Below are 26487 nucleotides of genomic sequence, written 5' to 3' on the forward strand. Positions count from 1 at the left end.
CAAAAGTGATTATTCTAAAATTTAGATTCTTAAGATTAATACTACAGCTTGTTGCTTCAACAATTTATTGTAAGGACAAAAACTGTTCAAATATACACACAAACACACGTAAGCACTACATAGGTTGTCCTCAGATTATTTCTGGTGCATGAATTGTTCTCAAATTTCACCTATATTTCTTTTTTAATAAAATATTGTTTGTTTAAGATGTATGATATTAAAATAGATTAATTATTTCAAGTATATGATATTATTTTGTCGTAAATTCCACATTATTTTATTCCTTAATATATAATAGATTAATATGCTTAATTATTATATATCAGAAAAAAAATGTGAAAAAAAAATAAAATTGTGGGGTTAAAACTTGACCTGAGGTCAATTCCCTCAAAAATATGTTTCTTAAAAAGTTGAATTTCCAAGCAATATGATCAATCAATTAAAAATTATGTTAAATATACATTTTAAAAATAAATATTATAAAAATAAATAAATTTATTAATCAGTAGAAAGACAACTTATTTATATGTAATCATTAATATTTCACGCCTATGCAAGAAACTTAAAAATAATAAATTTGGAGTGAAGTTTTTCGGTTATATTTTCTCTCTCTCATCTCTTTTATGTCTCAACCTTGGAATCAGAAGCAGATACTTTTTTTGTATATAAAGCAACCAATATTAGCATTGGTTGCCATTCCCTGCTACTTTCCCTCCTCTTTCTTCAAACTCTGTTTCTTTTTCTACTCTGCATATTTTGGTTGCAACACACAGATTCTGTGTTCTGCTACACAGAGTGCAAAAGCAAAAATCATTTTTTCATTGAAGAGAGTGAGGAATAGGAAGGAAAATGAAGTACGTGCTGGTGACTGGTGGAGTTGTTAGTGGTCTTGGCAAAGGTGTTACGGCCAGTAGTATTGGCTTGCTTCTCAAAGCTTGTGGACTTAGAGTCACTGCCATTAAAATTGGTAAACTTTTCTTCATTTTCTTCCTTTTTTTGTTTTTTTCTGGAAAAGCAAAGTGGATAAAGCATGCATGCTTTTTTATCCACCAAACTTTAAATACTCTCTCCCACTGACAGTTGATATTGCAGAAAAGATTATAAAGCATGGACTGTTAATCCTCTTTGTTTTCCAGTTTGAAGGGATGTTGCATTCTAATTCTGGTCTCACTTTTTCCTCTGCCGTTCAGATCCTTACTTAAACACAGATGCAGGAACAATGTCCCCCTTTGAGCATGGAGAAGTGTTTGTGTTGGATGATGGTGGTGAGGTACACAACTTCCTCTGATTCACTAATTCACCATTCCTTTTCATGATGCCCAGAAAGAAAACCCCAAAAACTTAGAAAAGAAAACAAAGTTAATTCAAGGAAAACAAGAGAAAAATAACAGTGCCAACCTCACACAATTTTCTAAAGTAATGAAACTTGACCCTCTTTCTTTTGTAAGGTGGACCTGGATCTTGGAAACTATGAGCGTTTTATGGACGTCAAGTTGACCCGTGATAATAACATAACTACTGGGAAGATTTACCAGGCAAGTTCCTTAGATTATCACGCTGATTTTGAAGATCATTGCAAGTTTTTTTCCTAACTTTACTTTTCTTTTCCTGTTTTCATGACAGTCTGTCATTAATAGAGAGAGAAGAGGAGACTATTTGGGAAAAACTGTTCAGGTCTGGATTAACCAATTTGTACTGTGTTTTTACTTTGATGATAATTTATCTATAAACCAAGGTTTTCATGTTGGTCCTTATATTTGACACCATGATGACGATGATGGTGATGATGATGGCGTTTTCATCTTTAGGTTGTTCCTCATATCACTGATGCTATTCAAGATTGGATTGAAAGGGTGGCCCACATACCGGTAGATGGAAAAACCGGTCCAGCTGATGTATGTGTCATAGAATTGGGTGGAACCATAGGTACAGTGTTGAAAACATTCTTCAGTCTTCTTCACAGTTGGATAATTGTTTCCATCTTTTATGTGAATAATTAATTCATTCTATTTATAATAACGTTGATGGATGCAGGAGATATAGAGTCCATGCCATTTATTCAGGCACTAGGACAATTCTCATACAGAGTAGGTGAGTGAGGATACTTCATTTTTTGTTCACAGATTCTATTTTTGTTGAATAATTAATGTGAGCTGTATATAAAATATATAAATAATGTGCTTTATATTTTGCAGGTGCTGGAAACTTTTGCTTAGTTCATGTCAGCCTTGTTCCTGTTTTAAATGTTGTTGGTGAACAGGTTTGTAATGTCTCACATCTTTTAGATCCTTGTAGAAAATGATTTAGTTTCATCTAACATGGGAAATTACTTTATTATTATTTTCTTCAGAAAACAAAACCAACCCAGCATAGTGTTCGTGCACTGCGAGGCCAAGGGCTGACTCCACATATTTTAGCATGCCGCAGTACAATGGTTAATCTCTCTCTCTCTCTCTCTCTCTCTCTCTCTCTCTCTCTCTCTCTCTCTCTCTGCAACAGAGAACATGAAATAGGATTCGGTGCAGACGAATTTATGTAGTCAGATAACAGGAATATTTAGATGAAGATCGGATGACTCACATCTGTAATGCTTCAATTTACTAAGATGAGATGTGAGCCGTCTTATTTTTATCCGACAGTTCCAGTTCACCAACCGCTTGATTGCATGAAAATCTGAATGTAGGGACAAACACATACTATGATGCACAGAAGGAATATCCAAACTTTTCTTAACTGTAAAATTTTGTAAGGTTCTAACAGTAACTTGTTTGTAACTTGTTTCAGGTACTGGATGAAAATGCAAGGGGAAAACTCTCTCAATTTTGCCTAATTCCGGTATGAGTTTTTAAGGATAAGTATTTTAATGAATATGTTTGACTTCAAATCATTGTGTCTGCTTTGCAAGATTTTTCTCTACTGAAGCTTCATGTTTACAGGCGGAAAACATTATTACCCTTTATGATGTTCCCAACATCTGGCACATTCCTTTGCTTTTAAGGGTAAGTTTTCCTCTAAAACTGCTGAACTCAAATCATCTTATATCTGTAGGAACCATTTCTTATGAACCATATTCTTCTGGCTTATATAGGACCAAAAGGCTCATGAAGCAATGTTTAAAGTGCTGAATCTTCAGGGGTTAGTCTCACAAACTCAAATGTTTGTTCTATTGCCTGGATCGGGCTTTTATGGATACAAAGAAGTTTCAATCCTTTATTATTCTTGTAGAAAGCTTAAGTGGCAGTTTTTTTAACGTATACAGTGTAGCTAAAGAGCCTAATTTAGAGGAATGGACTTGCAGAGCTGAATCTAGTGATTTGCTTCATGAACCAGTGGGTTTCTATTCCAAACCTGATCTATATTATCCTTGATTTTCGGCAATAGCTATATTTTTATTTCTTTTAATTGGCAGGTTCGTATAGCCTTAGTGGGGAAATATACATGCCTTTCAGATTCCTACCTCTCCGTTCTAAAGGTGGAGTTCAACTTCATGGCTGTGTTACTGTATTATAGTTTCAACATCTTTCAAAGAGTAAAAGACATTAGTTTCTTTTAACATCCCACCCTGCATAATTGTACCTATCTGTCTTCTTTATGATGAACATTCCTATGCCCTTTTTGTTAACCATCCTCGTTTCACACACAAATGTTATTTGATACTTTATTCATACTGATAAAAGTTGCTTTGATATATAGTTTTAAAATATATTAAAATGTGAATAATTTGATTATCTTATTATTTAAAGCAATCAGGATAATGTAAAATTATAACTCAACTGTTAGATTGATAAAACTTACTTTTTTGTAGTTATTAAATGGTATAATAGTTTGGAAGAGTTACATTACACCACTATAATTTAAGTATAATTTATAAGCATAAGTTTGCTGCGTTCGCTGATGTACCTTCAATTATTGACTTCAGGCCTTACTGCACGCTTCTGTTGATTGTAAAAAGAAGCTTGTTGTAGACTGGATTCCAGCTACCAACCTTGAAAGTACAACTGCAAAAGAGGTATGGCCAATTATGAATCATTATATCAGAAGCATGCTTTGTTTATTATTGTTCATAATAGAAATTTCAACGACGTGTTATTGTTCAATTTTGCAGAATCCCGATGCATATAAGGCAGCATGGAAGTTATTGAAGGTTTTCCTCACAGTCATGAAATTAACCAGTCCTATATTGTCAATTTCTTCATTTTCAATCATCTAACTAGTCTCTGCCTTCAGGGTGCAGATGGTGTGCTGGTTCCAGGAGGGTTTGGGGATAGAGGAGTGCAAGGAAAGATTATTGCAGCTAGATATGCCCGCGAAAACAGGATTCCATTCCTTGGCATTTGTCTTGGAATGCAAATTGCTGTCATAGAGTTTGCAAGATCTGTTCTTGGTGTGCAAGATGCTAACAGTACTGAATTTGATCCCCATACCAAAAGCCCATACATCATATTTATGCCTGAGGTGTCTATATTTGCTTATCTTTCTCGAAAAATCAGAAATTAGATTAAAGAAACTGTCCTGTTTCTTATTTTTTATTTGTTTGGACTCTTTGCTACAGGGATCAAAAACACAAATGGGAGGTACCATGCGCCTTGGATCAAGGAGGACATATTTCCAGACCAAGGAATGCAAATCTTCAAAATTGTAAGCATTATCACTGCATTCAATTTTTAGGACATTTTCTGTGCTCACAATAGGAAATATGAATGAGTAATTTGTGTATGTTATGACTGCCCTGCACATGACTTGCTACATTATTTGGCTCCAACGGTGAGATCTATTAGGTTTTTAACCCTTTGATCCTTCCTAGATATGGCTGCAAAAGCTTCATTGATGAGAGACATCGGCATAGATATGAGGTATGAGTGTTGCATAAAACTATCTTGTAAATGTGAGTAGAACAGAAAATGATCTTTTCATATGCAGGTGAACCCAGAATTGGTATCTCGCCTAGAAAATGCAGGTCTTTCTTTTACTGGGAAGGATGAAACAGGTCAACGCATGGAGGTATGAACAGTCTCATATGACTTTTTGAATTATTGTTACATGCATATCCTTTGCTTATTTGCTTTGTCATGCTACAGATTGTTGAGCTACCTAACCACCCATATTTCATCGGAGCTCAATTTCATCCTGAATTCAAATCAAGACCAGGAAAACCTTCTCCTTTGTTCCTAGGTAATTCTCTGATACATGTCTGCATTATGCGTGCACTTTCACATTTTGCAATGTAACTTGTAAATTTCTTGTTGATGATGTCAAATTCAGGTTTCATTGGAGCAGCATGTGGACAACTTGATGCTGTCTTACAGAGGTCTTCAATTGTTGATAATAGTCTCTCAAAAGGAGTAGGCAGTGACATCTCTGCAGTGAACAAAACATACAAAAATATAACTGCAACAAAGACAGGTTATAGGACCGAGTTTATATATGGGAGTCGCAACGGGTTGCATTTCTAAATGTTAACGGTGTTCCTTAATCTTTTAGAGTTTTCAAGTCAATTGGTTAAATGTTGAGGGCTTTCAGTTGTGTAGGAGAGATTGTTTGTACAGTGAGTCAATTGAAACTTGGTAGGTATAGAGTTTTCAGAGGATACAGAGAAGAGCTTACTCCCGGTCTTTTTAATGGGACCAGCTCATCTAAGTTTATAATGGTTTGATTGGGGAACTATGAAGCTTGTCTTATGTTTCAGGCAATGGAAACTCTTGGTTTTGTAAAGATCTTAAGCAGACTATAGAGAAATTCTTGTGAGCTTCAACTATTTTCTTATATTTATTGTAATGTCAATTTTCTTTTCACAATGTTTTACAAAGGTGTTTAGTGAATGAAATCTCAATTATTTCTTCTTGATCATTTCATGGTTGTCTACTATGGCTAGACCAAAGAAATCTCACACAAACATCTAAAACTGCAAATTTTTGAATGATTACATATTGTTCATTGAAAATGACATCCTAACACTACAACATGTTAAAACATGGTTGGAGAGTTGTTTCTTAATGAAAGACTTAGGCAAAGCATATTGCCAAAGTGCCTTGGCATTCAGTACGCATGATTCCAAGAAGGAATTCTCCTGTGTCACATGTCAGTATTTGTTCATCAAATGAAAGCGAAGACTTAAATAAGATTCCTTGTGCTTCATAAATGGGGTTCTATCATATATGAAGATATCTCATGCCTTGAGGAAGGTGACCAGACACCATTCCGATGTTAGCAGAGGTCTTTTGTAAAGAGATATACATTGATGCTAGCTTCAGAGTTCAAAGTAGAAGACAGTGATCAATTCTACTCTAAAGGTTGAGTACATTCATAAGATGAGTCTTGAAGATTTTGATATTTCAAGTTATAGTCAAGAATGAAAAAACAAATAAATATTGAAATATTCCTATCCATAAACTGTTTTAGAATCACCTATTAATCAAATTCAACTGATTGAAACTTATAGAAATATAAGTTATAAAAGAAGAATTGGGATGATTTAGAAATAAATTACAAACCAATTTTAAAAACAATAAAGAACACACAGAATTTGATTAAGGAAATGAAAAAAAAAATACACAAGGAATGTGATTAGGCTAAGAAAAAAAAAAAAACCCTAAAACCCTTATTTTCAACCTCATCCCTCATTCCTCATTCTTTTCAACTTTTTCTTTTTCATCTCTCTCACTTTAACCTTCTCTTTGTCTCTCACCTAATCCTAATCTACCTTCCTCACTCATTTCCATCATCTCTCACATCCACACACAACCGTCTGTGTCTTCACAATTTGTTGCTCTTACTCTGTTCATTCATTTGTTTTCTATTCTAATAACAAAATAATTGATGACATTGATGTTGATTTTTTATTAGAGGATTGTATTATATTTTTTCCTTTCTTATTGTTATTAAATTTGTAAAAAGCTAAAGTCTACAATAATTTTAAAACTAAAAAAAAATAAAACCCCACAAAAAGACGTTAGCATCAACCCATAATAGTTGCAATTAGTTTCTTAATACCAATTTTAATAAAATCATAGAAATGAAAGGAGTAGAAGTTAAACTTTGAGTGCCATGGTAAAAAATTTATTAAGTTTAAATTCCAATTTGAAATTCAGAGTGTTTGTTTTTCTTAATTTCACTTCTGAGCAAATGATAAATAAGAATGACAATATCATGTTTATAATTTTGATATCATAGAAATGAAAGGAGTAGAAGTTAAACTATGAGCGTGATGGTAACAAATTTATTAAGTTTAAATTTTAATTTGAAATCCAGTGCATTTTGTTTTTCTTAATTTCACTTTTGCAGCAAATGGCATCATGTTTATATTGACCAAACAAGTTGGAGATGTGAATTGTTTAAAATAAACTTACATGATGTGATTTACTTTGGAGAGTAGTTTGCTGGTCCAACTAAGAGCTAACATGTTCATTATGACTAGTTTACTAATTTTTGGTTGATTTTTAATTAGTTGGTATATCATTGCAGTTCTTCTTGGAAACTACTCAATATTTTGCAATCTGCTCAAATCTAGAAGATATGTAATTTGTTAGAATATTTTTATTCTTTTTACAAAAATTGTTATTGTACAGTAACAATTTTCTCTGTTCATAACTCTCTTTAATAATTTGTTCCTCTTAAATCATTTAGTACTATGTGCAGGAACATCATTTTTTGTTGTGTTTTGATGTTGGTTATATGCAACAAGGTGAAAAGTATATTCCAAAATATTTTTTTCAACGAAAAATATGTTTTTAGAATTATTTTAAGAGTTGACTTCAGAAATTCATTTTCTGGACAATGACTTACCCCTTCCAAAATCCCCTTTCCACATAAGGGTTTCTTCTGCAAAATATGTTTGGACAACTTAATAGTCAAAATATCAAATCTCTCTAGAGATAAACTACTAATTCTAAAATTTAAAAATGAAATTTAATAACTATCAAAAGGGAAAAGATATAAAACAATCATTCAATCAAAAATCAACATCAACATCATTAATTATTTTTGTTATTAAAGTGGAATACAAATGAACGAATAGAGCAAGAGTAACAAATTGTGGTGTCACGGGTTACTATGTGTGGGTGGGAGAGAGGATGAAGATGAGAGAGACGAAGAGGGGATGAAGATGAGAGAGAAACAAATTGGATAAGTGAGGAAGGTGGATTAAGATTAAATGAATGTTTCTGATTTTTTTTTTCAGTTGGAGCTACTATAGGGATGACATAAAGAAGGTTAAGGTGAGAGAGATGAAAGAGAAAATGTTGAAAGGAATGAGGGATGAGAGAGAGGTGAGTAAGGGTTTAAGGGTTTGGGGTTTTTTGTTTTTTTGTTTTAGTTTTGAGAATGAAAATTATTCAAATACATTTAACATTAAAACTTAGAATCCATATAATATATATATATATATATATATATATATATATATATTATATTTATTTATTATTTATTTATTTATTTCATCACAACTAAATGAAATATTTACAAATTATAAATTGGTAAAGCATGTATATCACATTGGCATGCTTTACCAATTGTAAATTATATTTATTTATTTATTTATTATTTATTTCATTATATTAGCATACTTTACATTTCAATTCACACACATTATTCACCATATATATTCCTTTTTTCCAAGATCAAGCCAAAACCCAAATAAGAATGCTCTTCATAAAAGAGAAACATAAAATAAGACAAACATAATAGACTTATTTTTCTAACTACAAACCTCAAATTAAAGATCCTACTTGTGAAAGTAACAATTCATGTGTTTAAGACTTGTTAAAATTTCAGCTCAATTTAATTCTTAATGAAACAAGAATCCCATTTCCGAAGATGATGCAAACTAAGAAAACATGGTGGCTCCCAACGTTGGACAAGTGATGCCTAATGTTACAATTCCATGGAACCTACTGATTTAATCCTTTAAATACCTGAAGAAGCTTTCAGGTCACTAACTTAGGAAATGTCATATTACTTAATTTAAGACTCACTAAATAATTCTCAAATAAAACCAGATCAAAATTTTCATGCATATCACAACTAAATGTTAAATTTACAAATATTCAACTCAATGCAAATAAAAACAAGTCGTATTTCACAATTCAAAAATCACAGCATCTAAATTACAATCATTAATTAGAACAAAAATAAAATATACAAACAAAATTAGCTTCTCTCAACCTAAGGAAACCCTATTTTCCTACATCATTATCTAAAGGTCTAAAACCCATAGATGACCTAAACAATCAAAGCCTCAATTAAAGTTTTAATCATAACATCATGATTATAGAACAACAAAGATCCACCAAGAAGAACTATATTGAATCGGAAGATGATATTTTGACACCAATTTTTGACACTATTTTGACACTGCACACGTGTCAAAATGTGATTGAACAGTTTCAAATTAAAAAAAACTGAAATAGGGGCATATTTGGAAAAAAAAAACAAAGTTTCTTTTTCTAATTTGAAATCGTCCAATCACATTTTGACACGTGTGTAGTGTCAAAATGGTGTCAAAATATTGGTGTCAAAATGTTATTTTTCTATTGAATCACATGCGTCACCAGATGTAACCTAAGAGCTAAAATGCCTAAAAGAGGGTCAAACGAAAATTTACTCTATTAGACTTTTTGGTCGGATAAAAATATAAAACTCTTTACAAGGATTAATCTTATTTTTTATATGACCTTCAATCATACGATGATTGAAGTAAAAAAAAATTAAGAAGAATCTAGAAAAAAATTTTAGAGAAATGATTATTTTATAAAAATGAATTTAATTATTAAAAATCTTTAAATGACTTAAACCTTTTATTATTATAATATTATAGTATTATCTTTTCATAAAAATCACAAATGTTTTTAAGCTATTTACTAGATTGTCAAACTAGTTATGTGTAGTTCATATCTTTAACATTTACGTTTGGTGAAAGTACTATATCTCAAATTCAATTAAAGAATTTCTTGTAAGTTTGGTGAGAAGCTTTTAGTGTTATTTTTAGAATTTAGGATTGGAAAACTATATTTCCTATGTTCAGTTTACATTTTAAAATACAGTACATTTAAAATTTCAGATTTTTCAGAAATTACTTTTAATCAAATTTCCCACGGAAACAGTTGATAGAGAAGATAAGAATCTAACTTTCGTGAGTTAAACTAAAAAAAATGTAATGTTACTTTTATTAAAATATTCAAGATGATAATAAATTAATTTTTCAATAAAAATTATATTTACTGTTTCCTTTTTTTTTTAAAACATATATAAACACTACCAAAAATACTTTTTTACTACTATTTCCTTCATAAAGTGGTAAATTTGTTATTTTAAAATTAGAAACTTTAATTTCTAGAGATACCCTATTAGTATAAACTCCAAAAATAAAAATTGACAACTAGTTTGAACTAAATACACTTTATTGTGTATCAATTGTTGTCAAAACGGCCACTCGGCCTCATCCGATTTTGTCCACCACGAGTTGATTATTCAGTGAGATAACTCAATCCGACTCATTTATTAGTGAGTTGGAAAAATTGAACCTGGCCCGGTCCACCACGGGTTGATGGGTAAAGAGTTGGCTCAGTGACTCACTTAATTACAATTTTTTTAAATAAAAAAATTACAAACTTTCTATAATTCAAATCTAAACAAATTTCACTCCCAATATAGATATTTAATTAATTTTTAAAATAGGAAACTCAAATAATTTTTCAAGCAAAACAAATAAATATTTTTTTATAAAATAAAATTAAATTTTAATAAAATAAAATTAGGCAGGTGAGCCAACCCAGCTAACCACAGGTTCAACCCGGATAAGTCGGGTTTAAGTGAGCTCGTTGAAATCTAACCTGTATAAAAAAATACAATTTTTTCAAACCTAACCCAACTCGAACCTGTGGTGGATCGGACTGGCTCGCGCATTATGATCTATTTTGACAACTCTGACAATAACAAGGGTAAAAATGGCAATTTCAATACAAAGTGAATTCATTAATTTTGAAAAGAATTTCCTGTGAAATAAAATTTATAAATGAATTTGTTAGGCTCCTTTCTTCGTAAACTAAAATAAATTAATTTGGTATTGTTATGATTATGCAAAGCATTATAAACTTTGAGCGTTAGTTAAGGGGGATTTTCATAATTTTCTCATTTAAATTGTTCTTTCATTTAAAACATATGTATAGGTTTTGTAAATAATTTAGACATTTTATTTAAATAACGAAATTAGCAAAATTCCTTAACGATAAAAGATTTATTAAGCTTTAAAAACTCACAATGACATCAAATTATTTTATTTTCCTTTTTTTTAAAAAAAAAGTCTAATAGTCGTATTGTACCACTTAATTTTTTCTAAAAATTAAAGGATTCACTCTGGTGATTTGATATTTTATCCCTCTCTGTATTCGTTGACACAAATAAATACTTAATTCAAATAACCTGAAAAGGTTTCATTTCTGGACTTTATAATTAGTTAATATTAAACAATATCCCTGTAAGTTCTAAGAAAATCGAAAATACATTATAGTTTTCATGAAATTACATCTGGAATATATTAGTAATTGTTAAAACGATAAATTAAATCTTTTTCAAATTTTATATAATAATGTTGAAGAATCATTTAAACGATCACTTCATTATGCTTTTTTTTTTTTGGAATATATGCTTCAGATCTTACGTGTTAATAATCATTGCCATTATAGCTCTTGTGTGTGTAAAAGACTACATGGTATTCTGAATTTTTTTTCCATTCTCTGTTTCTGACAGTCCTAGAAAGGATTAGAGTGGCAATAAATAAATGAGTTTATATATAGATAATAAAAATAAGCAGTAACATTGATATTTTTGAAGGCATCTACAGAAGTATATTATTGATGTATTGTCGACATGCATAACTAGGATGCTTGTTCAATGTACATTGTACATTCTAATTTTCTGCTAATCCTACATAACTTAGATTTTGAACCATTACCAAATCAACAGATACTCTATATATTACACTTTAACATCACTCCGTGATTGTTGCAGCATGATCTATCAGATATTATGCTGACATAACATCCATATCAGTAAAGTAAACACTGAGCTGTCAAAAAATATCCATATCAGTGGAGCTAACAAGCACTCCATCATCTTCCCAATTTATATCCTTCGCCACTGGATCTTTTCCTATCAATTTTAGAGGAACATCTAATGGAGGTGGAGTCTGCATCAAAGATACATAGGAACATAAGCAGGTAACAACTTCAACAAGTACTAAAAACATTATTTGACTGCCTGTTTTCTTTTTTTCTTTTTCTGGTTTAAAAGATTTAGATGGTAGTAGCTGTCCCATTCAGTTCCACTACTTTAACCAACCCTAAATTGGCTTCTACAGAGATATGACATGTCACGTTGAGTGATACAGATTCATTGTTCTTGAGGTCCTTGAATGTACATTTTGTCAACCAAAGTAGTCCCCACATCAGGACCTTATGGACTGATTTGGATTATAAATTCAAAATTGACCAAGTAAATGCATATTTAGGGATATTTGTGGTAATCGGTATTTTTCTAATCACTGACTTGAAAAGTGATAATAAGGATTTTACCATGTTGCGGATTAGAGGCCAATTGATTCCACGGAAAAAAGGGTGTTGTTTGATTTCATTTGCACCAGTGGTTGAACCTAGACGACTTGTTGGATCTCTCTGCAGTAGTGCATTAATCAACTGCCTGGCTGCAAGACTGGCCTGAAAATTTTCAGAACTGTATCAGTTGACGTAGTAAGATCAAAACAGTGGCACAGTGAATTATGATAATTTGCATACTTTTTGTGAAATGTATCTATGGATGTCAAAAGACCACTTCCTCTGTCAATACAATGTATTATTTTTCAAACTTATATAGAGGAATTTGAAATCAAGTGCCTATGTATTTGAGTGGTTATGAACTTATGATTTTCTACATCAGTTTTACTACCCATTGTTTGAAGTTGGGAATTACATGTAATTTATGCAGAAACTTGTCATTTCAACTAATAAAAATCAAGCACAATTTTTGTGTACCGGGATGCTGCTTGGGAAGGTAAGATCCTTGTGTAAGATGTTGGAAAATGTCCTCTGTCTATTCTTTCCTCTAAATGGTGTGCGACCATACAGCATCTCATACAATAAGATACCTAAACAGAAAGAAACAGAATTGTTAATGTCAAAAATAAAGAAAAAGAAAAAACCTACTCTTTTGAATCCTTGTGTCTTTATTAAGAACCATTTGAGCCTAAAACTTATTAGGTGGATCCAAGGAATAGCTTCGATTTTTAATATGCCCCCTCAAGCAAAACCCCTCTATGTACAAAGCATAAATAAAGTAGGCTCCACCAAATTTTTTGAGAAGTAATTATTTTTGTTACTTCTAACAGAAACTAAATTGGTTTTATCTCTAATAGATGTAGGACTTCCAACAGTTCTTTATGTCGAAGTATATACATTTTTCGCATGAAACTAGATATTAATAGGTGGTTCGATGATCCTAATACTATGTTAAAAAGTGAACTTTAAGTCTAACTCAACCCATAAAATCAGTTTCTAAGGTGAGGTTTACACCTAGTTATATACTCTAAACGGCCTTATCTCTGGTCGATGTAGGACTTCCAACAATTAGTAACAAAATAAAGCTTCATAGTTGGTATTCAAGCATAAGGATGAAAGTGATTACCAAGAGTCCACCAATCTATAGCGCTAGTATGCCCAGCTCCAGTAATAATTTCCTGAAATCAAGTACCTTAAAAGGCTTAAAAGATGATAATGGCAGTGGTAATAACATATAACAACAAATGAATAACAAAATAATGTTGTTATGATTTTAATGGACTACAATAAATGTCCTCATGTTTGATTGTGAATGAAGCAGAATTGAAAATCGCCATACAGGGGCAATATATTCTTCAGTTCCAACAAATGAGTTTGATTGTGTAAATGGCTCTGCAACAAGTATTGGTGGCGGTTCACTTCGGGATTTTCTTCTTTTACGAGGTAATGCTTGCTTCACAACCTGTAAAATTGAATTTCAATTTAAGCATCTGACAAATTATCAAGCTGAAAGGCAACCCTAGTACATCAGTTCCTTAACTTTTCTAAGGGCGAGACATACTTTTCATGTAATGATAGTTAAGAAAAGTGCCATTACTAGATACCTGGTGACTCCAAAAGAAGACAAGAATAACAAAATTGTTTTTTAAACATCAGTAAAAAAATGCATTATGTTAAAAGTGGAGAGATTTAAAGCCTTGGGTAACACTTTTTTTCTACCACAACTAGATCATTGGAGAAGTATGATACCAATTAACTTCATATATTGGTCAAGAATTTCCAATAACTACAAAATTGACCATGTTTATGCAGGAATAAAGGATACGTACCTGGGGTTTACACGATGTCATAGATGATAGATCAAAATCAGTTAATACAACATGACCATCCTTCTGAAGTAAGACATTTTCAGGCTTCAAGTCACGATAAATTATACCTAGACAGGTTCAATAAAAGAAAACAATATTCAGATAACCTAAGATTCAGTGTCTACCTTTTTCTCTCATTGTTGTGCATAATAAAAAAAAAAAAAAATCTATCAGGACAGGTTGCTTCCAAAACAATCACACGGACTATATTGTCATAGCATGCAAAATTATAAAAAAAAAAATGGTAACGGTATGATTAAACACAAAGATAAGACAAGAAAACCTTGAACACTGCTAAAATACATGCAAAAATTGTAAGGAAAGAAAAACATCCCTAACCCCAAAATAGGCAAGACAAACCTGCAAATTTTTTTGATGATCTGTCTTTTTCACTAAAGACAAAGGCACTCTCTCATTCAAGATGAATGCCAGCTATGCACAGTGTCTCATTGGACATAGTTTCCCTCTCTTGTCACTAAAGGATATAACTCAGACATATATAGCAAGGTGGTCGAAAGTGAAGGTGTCGTTAAGGTGTGACAGTTTTATTTTAAACCCTTTATGAGAGCTATTAAAAAGCTACACTTCATTTAAGAAAAGAATTAAAAACTATGTTGTGATTTTGCATTAATTCTAATTATTATGCAGAGAAACAGAATCAAAATTAATGAAACAATTAAACTGTTAATCTGTTATATGCCGACTGTCTGTCTGTGACAAGTAACATAAAACAGAACTTGCTGCTATTAAACCATTAAAGAAAAACTAACACAGCAACAAAACTAATTAGCCAAATCAATGCAGTATGTGGCATGAAAAATGAAATAGAGGATACCATTCCAAAACCAGAATAAAATCAATTTAAAAAAACAGCAACTGTGGAATGAAAGTGCCTAGTAGGTTAACAAAGAGAAAAGTAAATAAAAAGCGTTTTCTTGTTTAAATATTTTGAAAGCTCATTTACTAAAGCTCTTTTACAGAGTTAGCAAAAATAAGATACAATATCTTCAATATGTGTTGAACCAAACCAACACTGATAGTTACTTTTAGTTCAAGCGAAGCTGCTTTTTGCCTGATTTGCTTTACATAAATGATTACTTGCTGCCATTGTCTTCTAAATTGTAACCTTAGACTTTTCAGTGGTTCGGTTTTTTGCTAAATGATATTGCTAAGCTATCGGTACATAGGTGGATCAACTGGCAATGCTGAAGGAATGAATTCTAACTTAACAAACAATACCAAAATTAGCATAGAAAATAATATGAACTTTACCCATGTCAGCTTAGAGATCAAAGATATATTGAATACAAAAGTGATTAAGAACGTTTATGAACTAATCAAAATGAAGATATGCTGAGCAGCTTACCTAGAAAGTGGAGATATTCCAAACCAATGACAACCTCTGCCGCATAGAATCTGGATACATGATTGATAAAATTAACAAAAAAGATAACGGTCTGCGTTATAAATATATAAATATATTCATCGTTCTGAATAGTTCAAGGTAGAATATGTCCATGTTGATGAATGTAGTGAGTATTCAATCTCATTTATTATATAATAGTTGTTAGCCTATTATGTGTTATTAGGAAACTAAAAGTACCTTGCTGATTCTTCTTTGAAAATCTTCATTGGTTGTTTGTCAAGCAATGCAAACAATTCTCCCCCGTGGCAGAAGTCAGAAATCAAACATACATGTGTAGAAGTCTGTTGAGACAAAGAACTGTTAGAACAATTGGCAAGAGCCCACTCAGATAGGAACCCTAGTTATTAGAGATGTAATTAGTGATTAGTTTATAAGCATATGTAAAAGGATTGGTAGTCACTTTGTACTTACCCTTCTCATTACCAATAATCCTATTTTTCAGTATATTACTGTTGTAAATAGCAGTTTGTTAGTGATTTATTAGGATAAAAATATCTTTAATATCTCCATATTCATGTGTAGTATACATCATAATGACCTCTACACTAAGCACTACAATTTTTACACATTACATGAAACAAATCCTTCAAGACTTTTCTAAAAGAAATATTTTGCTCAATATATTTCATAGTAATTTTGTAGGCAACAGTTTTAGCGTTTTATCAATTTATAGGTAGCTTTGAGAGTAACATTGGAAGAGAATCATATCAAGATGAATAGGTGAGAGTCTTCGGAAGGATTTGACTTGCCAATCAAGTTTTGCTATAAATCCAACAGTCCTGGCACACATAAAAACAGGATACAACTCTTCTCATCTATTAATAATTGTTCAAAAGGTTCTTCCCCATTTCCAGTGAATACCAGGGTTATGCTTAATGAATTATAGGTTCTCTGTTAGCACAATATCTTGATCAAACTTTACACATCACTTGTCTCTCAGTCCAAAATAATGACAGATGAGTTATATTTACCTGAAATGAGGTGTATAGTGTTGGAAGAAAAGGGTGATCCAATAATGATATAATCTCTCTCTCAATGCATGATCGGTGAACCTGTAATAGTGATCAGTTAATCACAGGAACATGTTGAGTGAGACAAGTTAATTATAACTTTCATGAACGGAAAAGGTATTAGATTGTGAAGAAACACCAACACACAAGCCTAACTTAATATGTTTTACTTATATTTGAAAGACTGGGTTGCAAGGTTGGTGTTTTTCTTTTCAGATGCTGACAACCAAGAATACAACAGAGCCATGGCTTTTTGAGAACCATTAGTTCAACTCTAAAGTCTAAGCATTCATCATTGTGCTATGCATTTGTGGTTTTTCCTTTCAAAGTTGAAAATACGAAGTAGTAATAAACAAACCCATGAATTCACGGCAATGGTGTGATTCATAATTTATTCAACTTTTCATACAAAAAGGCATGTATTTTCAAAGTAAAACATAGAATCTTTAAGAAGAAACTAGTGACTCTTACATATCCAGACCTTATTACGATTTAGCATGACAGACTTTTCCATTGCTTTCATTGCATATAGTTCACCAGTGCCTTTGAGTTCCACCAAATGAACACTGTAGCAAAAAAACACAGTGATGTCTTGATAAATTAAGAGATAACTTTTATTCTATGATACTGAAAATTTTGGAACCACAAATTCTTGGGGTGATCTTAGAAATTGATTACTTGATAATCACATCACTGTCATTGTATTATGATGGCTTTGCATTGTCCAAGATCTTTTATAGGCTAACTTGCTATATTACTGACATATGAAGTCTAATTGTGCTAGATGTAAGAAAATGTTTGTGATAAAAATTGAAATCTTGACCAAGTATATAATGGAAGGGCAACTCCTACTTTGGAACTGGTTTTCTTATTGAGTTACGCCCTATAAATCAAAATCTAAGGATTCTTTTATTCAAAGCAAATATTTGATACAGGTTGATAACAAACTCTACCTGCCAGTATCTCCACAACCTAGTGGCCTTATGGGCACAAAATGTTGCAGACCAATTTTTTCGCCTCTTGCAGTAACCTGAAAAAGTCAAAGAAACAAATAAACGAAAATAAGGCATATTTCTACGACAAAACAAAACAGGCCAGGTAAATGATTTATTTAGAAAATAAGGCATATATCTAGTAAATAAGGCATTTTAGTTTCTCCTATCTCCACATTAGTAATCTGACTCTCAACGGGTGATCATGAAATGGATTTTTCAAAATCTCACTCTCGACAAAGTCATACAAAGGAAGTGAAATGCATGAATGGGTAGGTACCTTTCGTATTGCTATCCAAGAAGGATTATCCTTTCTGTGAGGTCGTGGATAGACAGGTTGGGAATGAATTGCCCACAAATCTTCTGGCCTCTGCAACATAACAGATTCATTTGATATCAGCAAAAAAATACCATATCACTCTTCTTCAAATGACACAACTATAACAAATATAAAATCATGCATAACAGGAAATCTAAAAAATATTTACACAGGTGGCTATTGCTAACCCAAATGGAATACCTTACCAAGTTGGCATCGGGAAGTTCTCGGACAGCTTCATCCACATTTTCTGCAGTGGCTTTCACCTAATATGAGAGGCAAATGATGAAGATAGTCAAATAAAGCATGTAGAGAAATTTACATGAGCAACTCAATTTTATCGAACCATTAAGTGAAAAGCTAAGACTGAAAAGACAATACTCACCAATCTAGCACTCTGTAGCTCAGTTCTCTCAGACAGGCGGTTTTGTAAGGGTTCTACATGATCACTTCCATCTAGTTGAACCCCAATGAAGTATTGAAGTTCACCCTAAATACAAATCGTTCAAAATGACATAAAAACTAAAAAGAGGGAAAGACAATGTATTGTTTAATAGACACTGAATGCTCGTGACTCAAATTATTTGCTTTCTTGCATAACAATATCATAATCACCTTTTGGTCACGCATGGGTTGCAAGTGAAACAAATTCCAAAACTTCTTTCCTGCATGATAGAAATTACAAGATTTGAACAGGCAAACAATAAATACACAAAAAGACTGCTAGGTTTGAAAAATGAAAACATGTTATCTAAATCAGTTGCCACCCAACTTTCAAAGTACAACTTTAAATAGAAAAAAAAAATGAATAAAGAAAGTTTATGATTGAAGTACAACTGCGGGGAAGACAAGGTATTCTCCAATGAAGAGAGAAAGTCAGAAATATAGATATAATCTGACCAGTCATTTACCACTCTTAGTATAGTTGATCAACTGAACAGTGATGTCCCTCTGTTCTCTGATAGCATCCCTTATCTTGGAAACAGTGGCCTGATCTGTTTCTGGTCCTTGAAGAAACCTAACCAATGAATGAAGTGAACTATCACATTACTTGTATTGCAATCAAAAGCTTACATTAAGTTTATCAATCTAAAAATGTCAGAAACAGGACCTGTTATCCTGATGAATAAATTTCTCTAACTAAATTGATGACGTATTCTTCTTTGAAAGAGAAAAGTACAGGGACTACTCAAAGGACAAAGGTGATTGACACATTTCTTACGTATCACTACCCTGGTTTATGAAATTGTATGTCATGCATTCTTCTATTGACGTGAACTTCTAAATGATAGAAGAAAATGCTAGCAAACGACAGAGGAATACACAATCAGAAAAAACATAGACCAACTTCTCTAGTTGGTAAAAAACCGTGTGATACTGAAATGACAATCTATTAAAAGTAGACAGAAATCCATCAGAAGAGTGTTTCTGAAAGAGAAGACAGCACTGAAGAAAAATGAAACTCTTTTGTATACAAAGATATAAAAAAGTTTATACCGACAATTTCTTCCCAGAATTTCTTCTCGTGTGTATTCCGTAAGCTCAAGAAAGCTATCAGATGCAAATATCTGCAAAGAAAGCAATAGTATCACTTTAAACGCTATTTTCAACAAACACAACAAGAATATATTCAGCATACACATGCTGCACCAATGAGAAAAAAAAATTCTTACAATTGGGTTATCTGGCAGTCTAGGATCAGAAATCACGAAGTTCTTTTCTATCCGCTCCAATGTGGTTGCTAGATCAATTCCTTGCCTCATGTCCCTCTCTCTTATTGAGTTCTCCAAATTGTTCGACCACTCTATTTCTTTGGTCATCAAAACCTCAGGTTCAACAGCGTACTTCTCACCATCTCTCCCACTATAACTCTGAGATTTCCCTTTAAAACTGTAATGAAAGGAAAAGCATTTCAAGAACATACAATGAACTTCAGTTTGAGGTAATAACCCAAATGGAGATAGCTAGTGAATCGAATGTAAGCAAAACAAAAAAGCTTTCAAAATATAATTTTTAGCAGCCAGTTAAGCATATGGAAAATGAGAATTGATTTTTGGCTAAACTATAAAGAAATTAATACCCCTTGAAAGAAATCCGTCCTGATCGTGATGTTCTGACCTTTTCCTGATTAGAACTCACTCGTTGGATGTTAAGTGAAGAAGCTTGTCTACCAAGTGTGCTTGTATTCCCAGCAACAGCAGACTTTGGCAAAATAAAATCAAGATTCATTTTCTGTTCCACTTCTTGCATGGAGGCATTATCATCACTCCTGTTTTTAATAATAGATTTTGGGTCCTTAACAGTTTGGACAACCTCGGTGATGGAACCCAAAGCTTTTTCCTTTTGACGAGCTGGTAAATGAATTTAAATGATTACATATAAACTCAGAACTTCATACATTACTAAAAATGGCTCCGCATATTACCATCATATCGAATTAATGACTTTGGTAATCCATTTGGTCGTAACGCCTTTTCATTCACTCCTTCAGTGTACTTGCTCACCTCAACCTGCATTCTGTAGTAATAACTGTATTAAGCAGTAAGCATATTTCAGATGCTACTAACAAAAACTTTAGATACTTGGAACTCACATTCCAGATACAACCATTTTCCCTGAAAGCACATTATTGGATTTGTTAATGTTAAAAAATGTACAAGGATCACAACTGTTCCCTTCAATGCATTGCTTTCAGTTTGCTTTGGCGGCATGGCCAGCTTTTCCTTTCTTTCTTTTTTAATTTTCAATCAATTGTACTAAACCTCATTCTAGATCGTTTAAACCATTTGAACAGACAATTGATAGATATAAGATTAAAATAGCTTCCTTTACAGTCCAAAAACAGGCCACGGATGTTTTGCCTTGCAGCAAAGGATTAATTTAAGATAAGAAAATGGAAATGAGAGTAATCATTGTTAAAGATTAAATTTGTTTGGTTTGTCATTTGAAACCTGCGAAGCCATGTTTTGGAAGAAAATATTGCTTACTTCTTATCTTTTTTATCACTAAAAGGTTTTTTCCATAGTTGGATTTTACCTTATATATGTGTTAATAGCACACCTTTTATACTCCTCCATTCTGAGAGATCTTAGGTGCTCAGGGACTGGTAGAGCATTTACTAATTTTGTCATTAATATCATGGTGAAATCCTTGTTCTCTTCTAGAGAAGAGATTTTTTATTCTAACCTCTCAGAAAGACAACTAAGATATTCTCCATTACACATTGATTCACTTAGTTCTTCACCAAACAACCTTATACATGTGACCCTTTTAAAAGACTGTCAGTGACATATTCATAGTCCTTCATTTTTACTGCTTCAAACTCTCTTCTGATATTTAAAACCTGAATTCTATTTTTTCTACCACTACTTTGAAACTCCTCCTTCAACTGATCCCAAACTTCTTGATGAAAATATTATCATGTAAAGTTCTTTTGTAGGATAGCAAGTGTTTTTCCTTCTTTTGCTATTTCATCAATATAACTTGAGTTGTACTATTGTTGGGTTTTCAGGTAATGGAGTTTAAGTACTACCCGTCTTCAAATGTATTCCACATGCTTTGAGCTTTCAGGTAACCCCTCATTTTTGCAGCCCAAAAATGAAAGTTCTCACTAGAAAAAATGGGTGGTGAAGGTAAAGAATTATTGAAAGCCATTTTTGTTTCAAAGAATTTTTGTGTGTGGTTTTTCTCTTTGGCTTTTTTGGCTTCTCTTTTTTCTCTCACAATCCCTCAAAAGAACATTTAAACTCTGGTACCATGCTAAAGTGATAATAATAATGCTTCAGAATCACAAACTCATATCATACAGAGTGAACCTAAAGAGCTACTTCTGTAAATCTAAAGAAAGTGTTCACATTTAGATAACAAGTACTAACTATTCATCAATATCTTATGAGAAACAATTTATTTTAATTTAAAAATGCAATAAGTGTAACAAAAACCCATCAGAAAGTAACCTATGAGACAGTAATAAACTCCTCAAATTCAAACATATTTGATGCATAAATAATGAACCAAAACCTTGTTCTAAACTTCAACTTCATAATTAAAAAATAAGGGCTCTATTATGCATTCGAAGCACTTCGTATTAGTTATATTAGTTGTCTGAGACACATTATCTTAAAACCTTGAGCTATTAACCAAAGTCCCAAGAATGATTATATATTTCTAAACCCAGCGTTTTGTTTCAAACCTTTGGATTGGTTAACATAAAAGCTAGGCACAGTTGGAGTTATCCAATCAGACTTCCCTAATCAAGTGAGCTTCAATAGAAATGATACAAATAATACACAAGTTGGTCATGAAAACCAGGAAAAACCAGATAGGAAAGGCAGAACTGACCCGATGAATTTGATAGTATTGCCTTCGTTGTCTTTGATTGGGGTGACAGTGAGAAGATTCCAGAATGGAGTTCCATTTTTCTTGTAGTTCAATAATCTTCCACAATAACTTCTTCCATTTCTAACAGCATCCCGGATTTTCGCCACTTCATTCTTGTCTGTATCAGGCCCCTGAAGAAACCGACTGAAACCACCAGAAATTGTCTGCTTCATTAATAACTATGCATTCTTTTAGTTAAAAATCTTAAATTAGCATAAATTTTCCATGTGTAGAGTATGTTTTCCTCAGTTAGCTACTTTTGGTGAAAATAGCTAGCTTAAAGGGTGATTGAAACAACATATATTGGTACTGTAAAGGCAGGAATGCTCACCAATTCCTTCCAATAATCTCCTTTGAAGAATAGCCAGTCATAGTGAAAAAACCACTACTGGCATACACAATTGGGCAGTCTGGTTTAGTTGCATCTGAGACAACAAATGTCTGTTGCAGCGTCGCCAATGCATCCTTCAACTCTTGTGACACCCTTAAAACTCCTGATGATGACTCAGATCCAAAATTTGAGTCCCCAGATGTCCTTGTTGATTCTGCAAATCTATCTGACAAGTTTCTGGTTCTGTCACCATCGAAAGAAGAACTGGTTTTGAAGTTCCCAGGGTTCACCACAAGACCCCATTCAGCAGTTCTCTCAGCTATGGTTGCTTCAGTTAAATCTTGTTGATAAAAAGAAGACTTGTCACTCAGATGATTCATCAAGTAATTGTCTTCAGTTGTACTTTTATCATTTACTGCTGAGTTGCTATCAACTGCAGAATCAGGGTCCCTAGCAAATGCCATCCACTTGTTGGCAGATTCCTTACCAGTTGGAGAATTAGAGGAAGCAATTGCAGAAGCTCCATCGAATCTCACAGCTTTTGTATCATCTTCCTCTCTTCTGAACCTCTGCTGTCCAACATTTTGACTCTCGCGCAATTCGAATATTGGAAATGAATCTACCTGATCACTGCTGCCATCAGAATCATGCTTTGTCGACACTTTGAGTTTCTCCATTTATGAGTTATCTTATCTCTGTTGATGATTACTACAGAACAGGTACCACCACCACCACCACCTAAGGTTCTGTTGGAATGAGAAAGAATTAATAAGTCTAAGTACATAACGTACATGCAATAAATAAAACATGGAAAAAGAACAAAAAAACTAGCCAAAATTCACCAAATTGTGCAGAAAGAGGTAAAAATAACCACAGACAGTTTCTTCAGGAAAGAAACATTGAAACATGAAAACTTTTTCTAACGAAATCATGAAAATGGTGTTGTGGTTGGACAATTAACCTTTTTCTCTCAAATGTCTTTCCGCTTTCACTTCATGTTGAACCTCAAATAGAAAAGATAACGTTGGAGGTTCACATAAACACACCAAACACTTGCTAAATATTTCTCTTTAAAAAAACAAAATATCCATTTATTTTGTCCACCTTCTCGGCTGGAATATCACATTTTTTAACGTTTGAAATTCACTACTATTGACGTAGACTTCATCGGATTCTACTTTCTTCATGTTTAGTGGTTTTCCCTTGATCTTAAAACTGTAAATAGATATCAGTAATGTATAAATAAATAAAAAAGAGCAGAAGAAGATAAAACTGTAACATTTAATCATGAATCTGAGAGAAGAAGTTTTACAGAGATTAATCGTTGAAGTGGTAAAAGTTGTGATGATCGATGAATGGTGAGGAAAAATTGTGAGGCCAGAAAGTATTTGGCGTGGCACATTATTGGAGATAAATTTCACTATCAAAAATTAATATTTGGGTTCCCTTTAGAAAGATGACAAGTGAGAATAATAGAGGGGAATGTGATATGTGGCATTGCAATGTGGTGGTAGAAACTTCCACGACAGCAGACACAACATCGCTAAGTAACTCTGTCAGCCATGCATAGGCGCATTATCGTGTGATACAGATACCACGTGGGACTCATTAACCTTCGCCTTAAAACACAAACACATTTCGACAACGATTGATTCATAACATTCCCAACACAAGTTATTAATATGTAACACTGTTGGTTTCATTCCTTCTAAGTTTTTTTCTAATGTAAAGGATTTAATATATATATATATATATATATATATATATAAATTTAAGTTTATAAAAATATAATTATTTTAACTTGAAAACTAAAATCATAATATTTTTATTGTAAAACTCTATCTAAATTATATATATAATTAATTAAATTAAAGAATTTAAATTTAAATAAAGTAATAGTCGATAATTTTGTATATTATGAAAACAAATAATTAAATATTTTATTTCAGTATGTAAAAATATATCATTTCTGTAAACTTAAAATAAATTTAAGGATTAAATATGTTTTTGGTCCTTTAACTTTGAGTGAAAATTGGAATTAGTCCCTCTTTGAAACTTTGGCTTAATTTAGTCACCCAACTTTAGAAATGTATGGATTTAGTCCTTTTAACCAAATTTTGTTAACTTTATTTGATGTTTCAAACACGTTTCTCAGTTAACATTGAAGCAAAAATGTGTCAAATACTGTAAACGACCCAAATGCTATCATGAAACGTGCTTGAAACATCAAATAAATCTAACAAAATTTAGTTAAAAGGACTAAATTCATACATTTCTAAAGTTGGGAGACTAAATTAGGCTAAAGTTTTGAAGAGGGACTAATTCCAATTTTCACAGAAAGTTAAGGGACCAAAAACATATTTAACCCTAAATTTAATAATAAATTAAAAAAAATACAATTGTAATATTAGAAAGAATTTAATTATTATATTTTTAATTCTTTTTCAATAAAAACATGAACTTAAATTTACAACTCAATGGTTTATAATTTATTATAAACTTAAATTACAATTTAAATTTCTTTAAGTTATTTTAGATAAGCACATGCTATTCATTACATAAAGAATTTATGAAAAAAAATAAAAAAGAAAGAAAAAAAAAACATGAAGACCATACCAAACTTCTGATAAAATTACATTGTATGAATAGTCAAAAAATATTTACTATGAACAAAAAAAAAAATCATGATTTCTTTCACAAAAATCATTCTATATTTTTAACTTCACATACTTAGAAAAAGAAAAAAATTTCGGTATATTAAAAAGTTTATCATTAGTTAATAATCCTTTCATATTTAAAAAAAAATCTTTAAATTTCATAAGTTTTTGCTTTGAAAATTTTAATATTAACTTTAGTTTACTTTAAGAATCTCAATAAAGATTCTTTCATAAAAAAACTAACACATGGAAGTATATATGTTAAATTTGACAAGAAAAACATGTATAAAAGAATATGTCTTTTATACATAATAAATTGGGTGTCACAGAATATGTTGTAAACTGAAAGACTATGAATCCTTGATAAAACTCTAACATGCAAATAGAAGACATAATAACAATTTTATTGAAAATGTCTATAAACAGATGCAAAAACAACTAATGCTCTTGCTTAGAATCACACTATGCTTGCTCATAATGGTAAGTTCCTTGACTAAATGATAGACAAATGTGAGAAAGTATAAATTTATTTTGTAAATTATTCCCTTTTATGTAGTTGTCTCAAACAATAAGTGCTTACTTTTTATTTCACTATTTTAGAGTTATCCTTCAAATTTTAAACAACATTTTTCTTTGTTGTAACTAAAAATGATAGCTACAAAATACTACTAAAAATTATGACTTATTGTCAAATAGCACTTGTATTCTTTATCTCGGAAGATAAAAGATTATAGTAAAGAGTTACTTTGTCTACTTATAATCCATAAATGGTAGTAAAAAAATATTTTGTATAATCTTCTAATTATAATAGAATCAATTAAAAGCTCATTGAAACTAACCAATATAAGAAACTTTTTTTTCTCTGTTATTCCATTTTTACTTGCATGCGTGGCAAAAATATTTTGAATTGTTTCCCGAATCAGTAAACATTTTTACTAAATTATCTACTAACAACATCT

At 31.8% G+C, this 26487-nt stretch overlaps 2 protein-coding genes across 5 annotated transcripts; one reads left to right on the top strand and one right to left on the bottom strand.

Annotated features, from left to right (window-relative positions):
• Window positions 1-678: 678 nt before the first annotated feature.
• Window positions 679-5847, top strand: LOC106765403 (CTP synthase). Of its 2 annotated transcripts, none has more exons than XM_014650011.2 (21): window positions 679-967; window positions 1191-1270; window positions 1449-1535; window positions 1624-1674; window positions 1809-1926; window positions 2035-2091; window positions 2196-2260; window positions 2351-2434; window positions 2785-2835; window positions 2937-2999; window positions 3089-3135; window positions 3260-3329; window positions 3410-3472; window positions 3920-4009; window positions 4106-4144; window positions 4228-4455; window positions 4553-4638; window positions 4805-4853; window positions 4921-5001; window positions 5079-5172; window positions 5263-5847. In XM_014650011.2, exons 1-21 carry the CDS (start codon window positions 850-852, stop codon window positions 5451-5453), a joined length of 1812 nt encoding a protein of 603 aa, XP_014505497.1. In that variant the 5' UTR covers window positions 679-849; the 3' UTR covers window positions 5454-5847. The 2 variants fall into 2 exon arrangements, with proteins under 2 accessions (XP_014505497.1, XP_014505498.1); XM_014650012.2 differs by having other exon boundaries at window positions 853-967; window positions 1137-1270.
• A 5919-nt stretch (window positions 5848-11766) lies between these two features.
• On the bottom strand, window positions 11767-24207 carry LOC106768275 (phototropin-2). 3 transcript variants are annotated; one of them, XM_022782882.1, is made up of 23 exons: window positions 24184-24207; window positions 22872-23617; window positions 22502-22684; window positions 20586-20677; window positions 20241-20511; window positions 19834-20050; window positions 19658-19728; window positions 19072-19178; window positions 18776-18825; window positions 18546-18650; window positions 18367-18426; window positions 18122-18211; window positions 17803-17879; window positions 17331-17415; window positions 16811-16891; window positions 16017-16120; window positions 15780-15829; window positions 14375-14481; window positions 13885-14007; window positions 13672-13723; window positions 13023-13135; window positions 12567-12707; window positions 11767-12181 (listed from the first exon to the last, which is right to left on the bottom strand). In XM_022782882.1, the coding sequence occupies exons 2-23, from the start codon at window positions 23546-23548 to the stop codon at window positions 12065-12067; spliced, it is 2973 nt and encodes a 990-aa protein (XP_022638603.1). In that variant the 5' UTR covers window positions 23549-23617; window positions 24184-24207; the 3' UTR covers window positions 11767-12064. The 3 variants fall into 3 exon arrangements, with proteins under 3 accessions (XP_022638603.1, XP_014508814.1, XP_014508815.1); XM_014653328.2 differs by lacking the exon at window positions 24184-24207 and adding an exon at window positions 23833-23964; XM_014653329.2 differs by lacking the exon at window positions 24184-24207 and adding an exon at window positions 23714-23816.
• Between the last annotated feature and the right edge of the window lie 2280 nt (window positions 24208-26487).

This window comes from Vigna radiata, chromosome 7 (assembly GCF_000741045.1).
Source record: "Vigna radiata var. radiata cultivar VC1973A chromosome 7, Vradiata_ver6, whole genome shotgun sequence".
Taxonomy (NCBI): Eukaryota; Viridiplantae; Streptophyta; class Magnoliopsida; order Fabales; family Fabaceae; genus Vigna; species Vigna radiata.